The sequence below is a fragment of the Pavona decussata genome, unplaced genomic scaffold (assembly GCF_977016875.1).
Source record: "Pavona decussata unplaced genomic scaffold, jaPavDecu1.1 SCAFFOLD_25, whole genome shotgun sequence".
NCBI classification, from domain to species: domain Eukaryota; kingdom Metazoa; phylum Cnidaria; class Anthozoa; order Scleractinia; family Agariciidae; genus Pavona; species Pavona decussata.
Window position 1 is genome coordinate 82372 of NW_028145448.1, and position 14592 is coordinate 96963.

The window sequence follows — 14592 nt, forward strand, 5'->3', positions numbered from 1 at the left end:
TTGCCACAGCGTTCACACTTAAAAGGTTTCTCGCCAGTGTGGGTCCTCTCATGTCTTATAAGTTTAGACCGATACAGAAAAGACTTACTACAACGCTCACATTGAAATGGTCCCTTTCCTGAACATTTTCCCCTTACTCCTCTACCTTCCTTTAGTTCTTGCCGCTGTTGACCTCCTTTCCCATTGGCAAACCGATCATGTTGCTTGTCCTTGACGTTGTGTGTCTTCTCGTGTCGCCGCCGATGTGCTGCATCACTAAAACACTTGTCACAGTGCCCACACTTAAAAGGCTTCTTCCCAGTATGGGTCCTTTCATGTCTAACTCGGTTTCCTGAAGAGCTAAGCCACTTTCCACAATATCCACACTTATATGGTTTCTTCCTCGCGTGTGCTCTTGTATGCCTTGCTAGTGAATATCGATCGGCAAAACACTTGCTACAAGTTTCACACTGAAAAGACGGCTGGGCTGCACCTTGATCCTGCTGTTGTTGATCTTCTGCATCGGTAACAAGCAGGCTAAGCGGCTTTTTGACTGTGCACGCTCCTCCATGCTTCTGAAGATGCTTTGGTCGCCTACTATACTTCCCAATCTGGTTGTTCCTATGAGACGTCTTCACTCTATGCGAACTCTCATGCCGTTTGTGACCACTTGGATCACTAAAACGCTTACCACAATGTTTGCACTCAAAGGGTTAATCCCCTGTGTGTATCCGTGTATGTCTCCGTAAATTGCTTAAAGAGAAAAAACGCTTGCCGCATTGTTGACATAGATGAGACTTCTTTCCTTTACGCGTTAATTGTTCCTGTTGTGAATTACGAGGCTTTTCTCTTCTGCGTGTTGATTTATTCCGTGCTAAATAGCTCGACTGGGTAAACCACAGACTGCCCTGTTCTCCATTAAATTGCTTCCCTCGCGTGTGTATTTTGCAATGTCTCTTTAGATCCCACGAACCGCGAAAACACTTACTACAATGTTTACACATGAAAGGTCGTTTTGCTGTTCCTTTTTGTTGCTGTTCATTTCCTGACACAGTAGCACTGGTGTTACGTTCTTCCATCATAGTGGACGTCTCTCCAGAGTGTTGTCTTTCATGCCTCCGCTGATTTCGTTCATCACTGAAGCCTTTCCCACAGTAGTTACACTTGAAAGGTCTCTCTCCTGTATGGGTCCTGTTATGTCTCCTTAGCTCCCATGCACGACGAAAACACTTACTGCAATGTTTACACATAAGAGTCCGTTTTGCTGTTCCTTTTTGTTGCTGTTCATTTCCTGACACAGTAGCACTGGTGTTACGTTCTACCATCATAGTAGACGTCTTTTCAGAGTGCTGTCTTTCTTGCTTCCGCTGATTTCGTACATCGCTGAAGCCTTTTCCACAGTAGTTACACTTGAAAGGCCTGTCTCCTGTATGGGTCCTGTTATGTCTCTTTAGTTCCCATGCACAAAGAAAACACTTACTACAATGTTTGCACTCGAAAGACAGCTTTGCATTGCCCGTTGTCTTCTTCTGCTTTCCATTTTCTGCCGCTGCAAGGCTACTCAAGTGTTGCTTTCCCTTAAGGAGCGCTTTCTCTCCGTTGTGTCGTTTTTCATGTGTTTGTTGATTTCGTGCATTGGTAAAACGCTTCCCACAATGCTTACACCCAAAACGCATCTCTCCATTATGCAACACTCTAACATGTCGAGTACGATTTCCTGAATCTGCAAAACGCATTCCACAGTCATTGCATTGATAAGGTTTCTCTCCTGTATGCGTTCTGATGTGGCGCAGAAGATTACCTGAATTACTTACACTCTTGCCACACTGTTCGCATTGATAACATTTCTCCCGTGTATGCAGACGACCATTTGCTTGGTTTTCTTTGGTGCCGTTACTCTTGCCTCTTGTGTGCACAATCTGGTGTTGACATAAGTTGCATGCTCGGCTGAAACACTTCCCACACTGCTTGCATTGGTGAAGCTCCTTTTCCGCGTGACTTTTGGTGTGGCTTATTAATGCAGTTGAACGCCTAAAACACTGTCCACATTGTTTGCACTTGAATGCTTGTCCTGTATGGCTTTTTATGTGTCTTTCAAAAGCCGGTTCTTTTGAAAAATACTTGCCACAGATATTGCATTCAAAGGACCTACGACTCATCTTGATTGTACAGAAGGACACTTACTCCACAAGAATACCTTGCATCTGAGGAACCTGTAAGACAACGACAACCGCTTGTCAGATATATGAAACGTGAAAACTCTGTTAACGAAGGTACCTCCTTTTGCCACTGCGCATACATTTTGCCTATATTACCGTTTTGTATCTCAGTAGTGAATACTCAGATTGTCTTAATAAATATGTAGAGTCACATGCCATAAAATATCACAAATATTCCTTGGACACAACTTACACTTTACTCTGAACATTAAAACACATATGTCTTGCAATCGTCTTTTTCAATAGCGTTGGGAGCTCAGCTCTTCCCAACAGATGATGATGGAATATATCAAACACAAGACACAGTGTTTCACCAGATATCATACACCGAGAGTTGAAAATACGACGCGTAGCGAAGTATTTTTGACGGATTTGGAGGTTTTTGATATTGTGATGAAACACTGTGAGGAGTGTTTCACAAAAATTTCAAACAAACTGATTTTGAAGGGGAAATTAAGGATGCAAAACCGAGGATGTTTTCATCAGATATCCAAACACGTCACGGTGCATGATAACCTTTGTCTTTGGCTTTTGAATTATTAACGATTTCGAGAAATTTAGTTCCCAAATTCATTCATAATTCATGAAGAGGAAACAAACAAAATCAGTACCATGAAGGGGGTTTGGAAATGTGATCTTAATTATCATAAAATTTGGTTAAAAATTTTGCTTGAATTTCTCCAAGAACAAGATGCCTGTTATACTGGCATAACGCGTGATGCTGGGGCTGATTCATTTATTCCAACTGTATGCTTCGCCGATTTATAAAACTATCCTTGCTAATGGAATAGTTTGAGTCACGACGATCGCGTTACGTTGCTTCCCTTGTGTTACGCGACTCAGACTATCAGCGGAAATTCGTGAAATTCCATTACGATAACGTAAGCTTCTCAATGACCTCTTTTCAGTCTCGCGTGTTTGATCTAAGACTGTCAAACAAAGCACAATTCCTTCGCTAAGAACTCACCAATTTCCACCGTTTTACGTGTCGGGTGCTTCTTAGAAGTTATTCTTTCGATTTACGGCTTCAAAATGGTGAAATTTCCGTTTGAAAACGGCACACTTGAGTCCACAACATGTTAAGACAATATGCGCGACAATTTAATCTGTCTTTAATAAATAGATCAAATGATGCATTGACGTCACACAGGTAGGGGTGAGTGGGTCCCCTCCCTCGCGATATAAGCGACAAGGATGGATTTTGATTGGCGGGCTCGTGTTGAAGACAATCAGAAGAATACATCCCGAGTAGGAGAGGGGAAAGTTTAATGAATAAATTAATGTGGCGATTTGTAGCTACGACGAAGAAAAAAAAGAATTCGTCCCGTTTTTAGACACGGTATGCCCCCTCAGGGCATTCCGCGTAATTATTAGCCTTCTAAGCACTAACAGTGATCAGCATCAAATTTCTTCTTGTAATATTAATGCTCATCTAATCCCTGAGGTCATGAGAATTTAGGATATGATCACCCGAGGTGAATTTTCTTGATGTTTTAATAACTTCTCCCCAATACTTTAATAAGAGAAGTACGAGGACAAGACAGGAGAATTTGTTCTTTGATATTATGGGTTAAAGGGTTAATGGTTTGAGAAGCTAAATCAAACAAGCGAAATAGCGTTTCATCTGATTTCCATCAATCTCATACCCACTGTCCTCAGGCTCTTTGGCCAGCAGTTGGTCGCCATGAGAGATGTTGGAGTACTGGAATTTTTTCACGCAGGATTTCTGCAGTAAAACAATGCCAGCCCTTACAAGGCAGCCAATCAAAAAAATCTTTGATTTCCCCAGGGTCTCTCCAAACCAGCCACTGTCCAAACAGCCTTAGGACTTTGGGTACGATATTGGATTTCCGTATACCTGAAGCTGTTTTTTTTTTTTTTTTTTTTTAAATAGGCTGCACCTTGTATTTTTCAAACCACTTGTTTCGAAACCAGATGAAACACTCTTTCTTGCGTTTGAAATGTTTATTGGAGTGTCCCTGAAGACTTCCCTTAACCCTCTCTCCTGTAATCTTTCCAGTTTTCTGGTGTTAGTTGATTGAAAATGCCACATCAGGCAACTATAAGTCAAATATCAATGGTAAGACTTAAAACCTTTCAGCTTGGCCACAACTGGACTAAAATTTTTAACCTCATTAGCATACCAATCCTTCGACTTCCTTTCGTACATACTTCTTCCACGTGATGACTAAAATTTAGCCTACTATCTAAGGTTACACCCACAAGTTTCAAATTTTCTGATGGCCTGATGTCACTTTCTTTAACAGTTATAAACCGCACAAAAATACTTCTGTATTAGAGCCCCTCTCTCAAGGCCTATGGCCTTGAGTGGAAGGTTAAGTTTATCACTGGTGGGGAAGGTTTGATACTCTTACATGAAGTTTCAACCAGGATCCTGGGAGGGGTGGGTAGCAACTGACAAAGAAATATCACACACTTGGGCACTCACATCTCAAGATACGAGGAGGCTTCTATTTGAATATCAATTTTGGGACACTTCATGTCGCTTACATAAATCTACAACCAAGTTATCATCTTTGTACTTTTGCTACTGCCCATGTGTTCTGCACATCTAGAGATACTCGGGTTTCCTATGCGTGTTGCTTACAAATACAGGGATATTTATGCGCGGTTTAAAACTAAGCGGAGAAAGTAGAACTCAGCACGGGCTCTTGGTGTCCAAAATGAAAACTGGGGGTAAGCATGCATTTTTCAGAGATAATAAAGCTTCAATTTGGAAAAAAAATGCCACACATTGCTTTGTATTTTACCCATTTTTAGAATAATTGTTGTTTATAATCTTAAGATATATTACATAATTATGTTACATTCCTGAATTTCTAGTACGTTCTTCTGTAGTAGCTGCTGTATTTGCCACTTCCAATCATGTGTATGTACTCTTGATCTCTGGTTAATTCTCTTAAAAATTGAAATTAAAGACATGTTACTATAACTATATAGAATTACCATTCAGTAGAAGAATTTCTTCCTTGATCAGCTAAATTTTTCCCTCTTCCAAAAAACCAACATTTCCAAATCATAATTTAGTCTGCAGTGTCCCTATACTTTAAAGCGCACTTGATTATCTTGTCACGGAATTATGTGCAAAACAAATAATGTATTTACAAATTCCAAATTATGCAAATCCACACAAAACTGCGGCAAGATCTGAAATTAACAATACCCCCTATCATATCATGCGCTAAAACTAATCTCAGAAGACTGACCACTGGTAGCAGCTATTACCCAACCAACCAGGCTTGTGAACAGGTTAAACAGGAAAATTCATAGCCTGCGAGCAAGCTCTCTTGGGGGTGGGGGGCAGGAGGGGGAAAGAGGAGAGAGCTTGCAACGATGTCTCAGGAATTTGAATGCCGCCCCCAATACTCCCCGCGGCTCCCTGCTGTCCTAGCTGTCAGAATTTGGCCAATAAGCGCAAACCGAAAACAATGGCAAACGTAAACAAACATGTGAAAGGTACAATATACACTTCGAAAGACGGGAATCCTTGCTGACAAAAACTATAGTTTCTCTGATCGAGTATGCCTACCGAGTGCCACAAAACTCAGAAAATTTAGTGAAGGATTTTACTTAATTGTGAGCACACTAAAAGCCGATTGACCAAAAGGTCGAGGTCACAAATCAAATGTCGTCCCAAGGGCCGGCAAGCGAATCTTGCCAACTGCAGTGTCAACGCCACAAAACTACTGGACGTAAAAAATGTCGAAAACTTGACACGGTCCGGCCAGGGAAAAAAGAAGCAGTGCAAGGAAATCGGAAGGATCTCAATTTTGCAGCCGGGTTACCGAGAACGAGGACGCAATTCTCAATATCGACAATGTGGTTTCATTGGAACACTGAACTCGTGTGAAATTTGTGATGTTGTGAACGAATAGCAAAGCCACAGCGTGAGAGTGCCAGATCAAAAGGAAATCGTTGCGCTTCTAAAGAACGTTGCCCTAAAAAACTGGCAGTTAGCTGCTAACGCCGTACCGAAGCACTCGGAATTGAGTCAGTATATTCAGAAAGCTTTAATTTGTGGCGTAAGCTGAAAGATGTTCATATTTTTTTCGACTGAGCCAAACACCAAACAAAAGCTTAAATTTGGCCTCAAACTTGTCCCAAATCTCGTAGGTAAAACTACAAGAACATCGCTACTTTGAATTAAAGCATTAGCAGCTTGACTTTGCTCGGGTTTTAATTCCAGAGAAAACCTAAGTTATTTAGCGAAATTCTCGCAACCTTCACAAATAGAAACTCCGCCACCATTTTTGTGTTGTCAACACGACGCACGCGAAGAGCAATGACGTAAGCACCAAATTCAATATCCACCAATCAGCATTTTGCGTTGAAAAATTCAACGCAGAAATGAAAATTCCTGAGACATCGTTGCAAGCTCTCTCCTCTTTCTCCCTCCCGCCCCCCACCCCCAAGAGAGCTTGCTCGCAGGCTAGAAAATTCATAAATTTCCTGATCTGCCTATGCATCAAATCAAAATGTCATCTGATCTAATATGGCTCCTTAAGAAGCATCCATGAATAAAAAGTAACATTAAATTTAACCACAAAATGCAAAATTCCTAGCTTACAGTCAATTTATAAATTAAAGCCATTTTAGGTTTCATCAACTTGATCAAGAAAAGCTCATTTGCATTTACTTTCAACACACAATTTACATATGCAACCGCAAAACTAGTTTCGTTGGAAGACCATGCCAGTTGGTTACCATGTTCGTTTTAAAATGCGATGGCGGTTTACAATGAACATGCATTTTAAAACAAACCTGGTGACCAACTGACAAGGTCTTCTTATGAAACTACTTTTGTAGTTGCATAATGTAAATTGTGCGTTGAAATTAAATGCAAATGAGGTTTTTCCTGATCAAGATGATGTTGAGTAATACTTTCTTGGCTTCGATACACAAAATTTCACAGAGATTTTAGTTTTCAAATCATCCAAAACACACAAGGTCCACCTTCCACAAGTTATTAAATGATAACCCCAAATTGTCTTCTTTGGGTCGAACTACGCACTTACATTACTTATGCACTGACCATGTGCCAGGACTGCACTCCTGGAATCTTTGAATTACAATCCAGAAATATAAAAACGTATGATTAACTGAGTAAAAACTTTGCATCTGGAATAAACACTTTGGGTCGGTTTTTAAAAGAGAGTTTAGACGGTGTTTAACAAAACCATGTTCTAAACCATTTTCTATTTTGCCAACAGTCATATCTAAATATTGTCTGCTGCCGCTGATGGTAACAAGAAGCCTTGCATCCCAGACTAGAAAACTATTTATCTACTTAAAATAAACCACTTATAAACAGATTTGGAGGCCCACTGATTGTCTTAACCTGAGGCCCATTATTTATTCTTTGTTTAAATAACTGGCCCTTTGGATCTGGAGCAACAACTTTGGATAATAATAAACACTGCATCAAAAATATTACTGTCAGTCTAAAGATCAACTTTAAAGACTACATATAAATTAAATCAATTATTGATTTAAAGGAAGTCATACTTTCTTCAGGCAAACATTATTTTTTCCCATGGATGTCCAAAGACAGATTTCAACACAGGCAAGTAGAGATCAGGGTTTCCCCAGAAAAAAGCCCTACTATTTATTGAGAAATCTCGAGCTAATGTTGTTAAAAATATAAAATAATGTAACATTACCATATAATTACAGTGTCTGTGTTTCCTGGACATAAAAAGATTGTTTTTAGGTTTTATTTTTTATCCCTTAGCAGATTGTTGCTTTAATTTACTCTTTCACTGATTTCCCCCTGATTTTAACTATTAAGACTAGTATTGGGCAATATTCCATGCGATTTCACAGGATAAATGATCATTCCCTGTGTTCTTTAAGCCGTCAAAATTCTATCACTTCATTTCAAATGAAGTAAGTGCAATGGTCACATGAGGCTCACTAGCGCGTTGTTACATGTAAAATGGTGCGGGAAAAAACCTCAGTATATTTTCCAGGTTGTATCAATCAATGGTAGTTAGTAATAATTATTTAAAGTTTATCTTGTCAGTGAAGATGTTAAAATAAAATTTGTACCACCTAATTGTCATAATTCAGCGTGGTATTTTTAGGGAAAGCAAGGCGCCAGTAAACAATTACTCAGCATGATCCCAATGGCAGAAAATTCCTAATGCTCAACAAAAGACTAGAGTGCTAGATACACTCTAAGATGAAACAAATACGAGCAATTTGAAATGTTCAAAGATTCCTAATCCTCCAAAAATATTCTGAGATAAATCCTCAAAGAAAGCTTGCATTAAAAGCTGGTCATAGTCTCTTCTTGGGCGATCAAACATTACAACCAAACATATACCAGCTGACTATGGCATACGATCCCCACCAAAATTCATGGTTGAAATTTTTGGTTCATCTTTTAAATTTTCAACCTCAACAATTTTGGATTCAGCTGTATAATTAATTGTTGAGGTTGAAAATTTAAGGACGGTGCCTACTAATATCGAAGTATTTTTGTGCGGCTTATGACTATGCGGGAAAAGCAGATCTTAGGAAGGCCTATTAGAATCCAAAACGAAAATAGGGGGTAGCCACGCATTTTTCAGAGATAATTAAGCAATAATATCTCTAAAAAGCGCCAAAATATGAAGCGATGTATGGGATTTTTTCCGAAATTGAAGCTTAATTATCTCTGAAAAATGCATGGTTACCCCCAATTTTCTTTCGAGATACCAAAAGCGTTTGCTAAGTTCTGCTTTCTCCGCATAGTTTTAAACCGCGCAAAAATATTCCTGTATTAGCAGGCACCACCTATAGGAAACCCGAGTATCTCAAGATGCGCAAAACGTATGCGCAGTAACAATAGTAGGCACCGTCCTTAAGAGCGGCTGCCTGTAAGAATCGAGAACTGCATTTCAGCGACCACTTGGTCGAATTTCTGATATTTCGTCTGAAGATACCCTTGGATTAACTATTTTCGAAAATCATATTTTAAAGTTCCAAGGTATTTTATTTTTTGAGAAAATTGCCAGAGTTTGAAATGCGGCCAAGGTGCGGTCACGGGCCGATGAAAACCGCGAAAATTTAGGTCAAAGGACGAAGCCCCGTTCACGGTGTAAAATAACTCAATGAACTTGAAACTTTACACAAACCTAGACCAACCATCTCGCAAGAGAATTAATACAATAAATATTCCAAACTCGCTGGCTGCTTTCTAAAGCATGCAGATTTGTGTACGCTACTCAAAATGACCGTGAAACTAATGCTTATTTTCATTGAAATAAAAGTGTTTCTGGTATGTCATTTTCTCTAAATTAAATCTCATATATCGAAAGACAAAGAAAAGAACGTTATTTGTACCAAGTTTCAAGCTCTGATTCAAACTCTTTCCCACTCAAGGAAGATCGAATATGCGTGCGATACTTGCGGCTCGCAATTCACGTCACGAATTATGAGATCAGAACCGATTCACAAACACTTGACATCTGGGGCCCGTGAATGTTTCCAAACATCACATATTGGGCCCTAAAACTAATCAGACGGACTGAAAACAGCCATTCAATGTTTTTCGATCCGAGATTTCTTTCCTACTCTGCTCTAAAATAATATAGTTATTCCGGTCAATTAGCCTACGAAACATGCGCAACAAATTTGCATACCATTTCGATGTCGCAGGAAAAAGTAGTGCAAATCATACTTTACAGCTCCTTTATCTTCTTAAATGAAGTAGTCGATCAGTAAACTGGAGAAAAGCGTGTGACTTTGTTCCTGTCGTGTTGTTTTGAGTGTTCGTGTTTAGCAGCGACGGCTCAAATCAATAGACTCAATAAGCCAGTGTGACACTGATCAACTGTAACTCGATATTCCCTTCGGTGATGTGGGTAACGCGCACGTGATCTTCCAGTGACGATCTTCGGTATGGAATCCTGCGCGTACAAGCTAGGGCGCTTTTAGAAACTGTAGATAGTGAAAAGTACTGCTTGTGGGCCAAGCTACGACTACCCTGATGATGAAAACCTTGTCACGCTAAAAGACTGTACAACAGATGCGAGAGCCCATCTTGCCAGCTTTGATTTTTTTTTTCGCGAAAAAAATTCAAGTATTAGTGTCATTTCGTTTTTTAACTTCAATTATACATACCCTGGAACGTCCATTTTTCGCGAAAAAAAAAAAGAATGAAAGAAACATCCATAACCGCCATCCTTACAATTAAAAGTATGAAATCTGTATATTTGAGAGCATAGTAGTGAGTTCCCCACCGACCACCAACCCGACCTCCCCCCTTCCCCCTAGCTACAAGCGTCAACAATATTGTGGTTATTGTTTACTTTCCTAGACCGTTTTCTCGCGGTTTCTGCCAGTTTCTTTCAACTCTGGGAAAAAAAATAATAGCATGAAATCTGAAATTGGAAAATGAATAGGCGAAATACGGCCCTCACCCGCATGTGCTAGTAATAAGGTAGTAACGACCCTCACCTGCTTGCGCTAGCAATAAGTTAGTTTTCGTGGCCATCACCAGACAGACCAAGGCTGGCAAGATTCCTATCTTCTCGAAAATTGAAAGAAACTGGCAGGAACAACGATAAAACCAGTTTGGGAAAGTAAACAATAACCACAATTGACGCTTACCGCCAGAGGGGATGGGGGTAGGGGAGGTCGCGTTGGTCGGTGGGGAATTCGCTACTCTGATACTCTCAAAGTTGATACCCTCAGACTACTCTGATACCCTCAAATTTTATATTATTAATTGTGGGGATGGTGGTTATGGATAGATTTTTTTCGCAAAAAATCCACGTTCCGGGATCTGCATTACTGTAAGTAAAAAAAAAAAAAAAAGCAAAAACTGACACTAATACTTGAACGTCGATTTTTTTCGCGGAAAAACAAAGGCTGGAGAGCTGGGCTCTCAGATCTCTTGAACAGTCCTTAAGCTCGTCAAGGTCATCATCACCAGGGTAGTCGTAGCTTGGCCCACAAGCACTACTTTTCTAAAAGCGCCCTGAACGCACAAGTGCCTGGCCAGGATCACGTGCGCGTTACCCACATCACCGAAGGGAATATCGAGTTACAGTTGATCAGTGTCACACTGGCTTATATTGATTTGAGCCGTCGCTGCTATAAAACACGAACACTCAAAACAACACGACAGGAACAAAGTCACACGCTTTTCTCCATTTTACTGATCGACTTCTTCATTTAAGAAGATAAAGGAGCTGTAAAGTATGATTTGCACTACTTTTTCCTGCGACATCGAAATGGTATGCAAATTTGTTGCGCATGTTTCGTAGGCTAATTGACCGGAATAACTATATTATTTTAGAGCAGAGTAGGAAAGATCAAAAAACATTGAATGGCTGTCTTCAGTCCGTCTGATTAGTTTTAGGGCCCAATATGTGATGTTTGGAAACATTCACGGGCTCCAGATGTCAAGTGTTTGTGAATCGGTTCTGATCTCATAATTCGTGACGTGAATTGCGAGCCGCAAGTATCGCACGCATAGTCGATCTTCCTTGAGTGGGAAAGAGTTTGAATCAGAGCTTGAAACTTGGTACAAATAACGTTCTTTTCTTTGTCTTTCGATATATGAGATTTAATTTAGAGAAAATGACATACCAGAAACACTTTTATTTCAATGAAAATAAGCATTAGTTTCACGGTCATTTTGAGTAGTGTACACAAATCTGCATGCTTTAGAAAGCAGCCAGCGAGTTTGGAATGTTTATTGTATTAATTCTCTTGCGAGATGGTTGGTCTAGGTTTGTGTAAAGTTTCAAGTTCATTGGGTTATTTTACACCGTGAACGGGGCTTCGTCCTTTGACCTAAATTTTCGCGGTTTTCATCGGCCCGTGACCGCACCTTGGCCGCATTTCAAACTCTTGCAATTTTCTCAAAAAATAAAATACCTTGGAACTTTAAAATATGATTTTCGAAAATAGTTAATCCAAGGGTATCTTCAGACGAAATATCAGAAATTCGACCAAGTGGTCGCTGAAATGCAGTTCTCGATTCTTACAGGCAGCCGCTCTTAAATGATGAACCTAAAATTTCAACCATGAATTTTGGCGGGGATCGTACGCCATAGCTTACAAAATAAGATTTCAAAGCGTGCTGCCCCTTTTTTCGGCTATAAAATGACTCCACTACACCTTAAAGTCAACAAACAAAAGTGCAAAAAATAGTCAGCCAAATTTGTTGACATTAACATTGTCAGACGTGTACAGTATATTCCAAATCCTGTTTTCAACCCTGGCGATTCCAACACCCACCATTGTCCATTAAAAAGCTTTCACGAAGTAAATTCTTGCCAAAAACTCAACAGAGACATTCTGTGAATCCTAATAGAAGTAAACCAACTGCTATTGAAGCTATGTATACAATGATGGAGAAGATAAAGAGCAATATAAATATCAGGCTGATATCCGAGACAGCTTTGAAATATTTAGGCTAAACTTTTCAAAATCATTATGACAGTGGCGCAGTAAGAACGATCCGAGCATGGAATGCGTTACCACCTGACGTCATCAAGTCTGGCTCTGACTCAGAATTTATCACTGCAGTATCCAACACACTTCCAAGCTTTTCAATTACTTTATGAATCAATAATGTAAACTAGTTCTTTATATGTATTGCATGTATTAATCTACTGTGCGTCTGCTGGCCGCTCCTTTGCCGGATTTGCTTTGCTAATGGCAATTATGCTAATAAAAGATTAAAGATTAAAGCAGGGTGCTATGCATGTGACCATGCCCCATTAAACCAACTCTCCAAAAAGACTACTAATGGGCTGCAAACATTCAACAACAACAACAACAACAACAACAACAACAACAAAAGCACAGCCACGGCATTCTAGCTATACTTCCTTTGAGTAAAGTGTCATTAATGACTTTTAAGATCATTAATGGCTCTGCTTTGGCATATCTAATGGATTTGCTTGAATCCTATGTTCCCAAGACTGCTCCCTACGAACAGCACACAGCCTTTTAGCTGTCCTCAAATCTTTCACCTGTACCTATGGGGACAGGGCATTTTCAGTGCCTGCACCGAAATTATGGAACAAACTTCCCGCAAGTTTAACAACAGCAAGTTCTTTAATTTCATTCAAATCCAAGGTTTATGGACTTTATAGTTTGTCTGAGTTTTACAGATCAAGTGAACTTGTAACATTGTTTATAGTTTTAGTCATAATTAGATTTTTTTTCAATTGTAAGCGCATTGATTTTGGGCCCAGCAAAATTGGCATCGAAGAACTGTTAATTAAACAAATTAAAATTAAACAGCACGTGTACAAACGGAAAAATATTTTTGGGACTTAAAATTAAACACTGTCTCCTATATTCTAGTCATGCATTGCTTGTATTTCCCGCAAGTATGTAAACGAAGTGAATGCGTATTCGAAATCCAAAATCGCTCTCAATTTTTCCTAGTGTTGTTTGGAGTATTCAAAAACTGGATGTTAAGTAATTGTTCATCGGGCATTTATCGAAAAAGGGCCCATTTTCGTCGCCTTGACCTATGAACTTGTAAGTGTCCAGCGCGAGTGTCATTTCGCTGTTGATTGTCGCTCGAAAAACTAACAAGGCGCCTCATGTCCGGCAAGGTTTACATTACGCGTACTATTCGCTAATTTCAATTTCTTTACGTTCCACTTTTCACACATCACATTTACCCGTAGAAGGAAGCAGACAGACTACCGAAAGATCGTAATCTTTTACAAATCATTTGACCATGCCAGAAACCGCTGTTCTATAAGCTTAATATAAGTAAGCACATTTAAGCTTATTCAAGTCCTTATATTTATTAATCCTAGTTTTCTCAAGGTTTGCATTGTCGTGTATGGCCAAACTAAGGAAATTCGAGCTTCCTGTTGCGGTGTTCAAAGAAGAATCAAACAACTCTTACCTGGAATAAATCTGTGATAACAAATTTCCCAGACGAAAAAAACACTCCCTGCCTCTGCATCCTTCTCACGAGTGCCAAATTTTGTTTGAGCCCACAGACTTGTTCAGCACCATATCTGTAACGCCGGTACCTTATTTGTTCGAGTAAAACGAGTGGTGCAACTGCGGGGGAAATGGGGCGGGAGCCGCGACAGTAAAACCGCCAGCTACGCAGGCTAGTGCAGAGCCAGTGTTTTGGTAATCAAAACTATTGTTTTCTGACGTTCTCGTTGACGTCGTCGTCGTCGCTGCTTAAGGTCCCTATTGTGACGTTTCGAGATGGAACCGACATACCACCTCTGCACCACGACTCGATTAGGGAGAAGGGGAGGTCCTCCCCTTCTTTCCCCCGCAGTTGCACCACTCGTTTTACTCGAATACTGAGGCACCAATAAGGTACCAGGATCAACTCGTACCCTCTTGAAAATTGTGACTACATTGAAGTACCGTCTAACATATGCAAAAA

General features: G+C 39.9%; 1 protein-coding gene across 4 annotated transcripts in view; it reads right to left on the reverse strand.

Annotated features, from left to right (window-relative positions):
- Positions 1-684: 684 nt before the first annotated feature.
- The window catches only part of LOC146485630 (uncharacterized), a 56354-nt gene continuing 42446 nt past the window's right edge, over positions 685-14592 (reverse strand). For 3 of the 4 annotated variants that reach the window (XM_085102986.1, XM_085102983.1, XM_085102984.1), the window contains one exon: positions 685-2192. In XM_085102986.1, the coding sequence (XP_084959112.1) occupies positions 693-2138 (1446 nt within the window). In that variant the 5' untranslated portion in view covers positions 2139-2192 and the 3' untranslated portion in view covers positions 685-692. Of the gene's footprint in view, positions 2193-14088; positions 14139-14592 lie in introns of those variants that run through there. The other variant, XM_085102985.1, reaches the window with a different exon arrangement.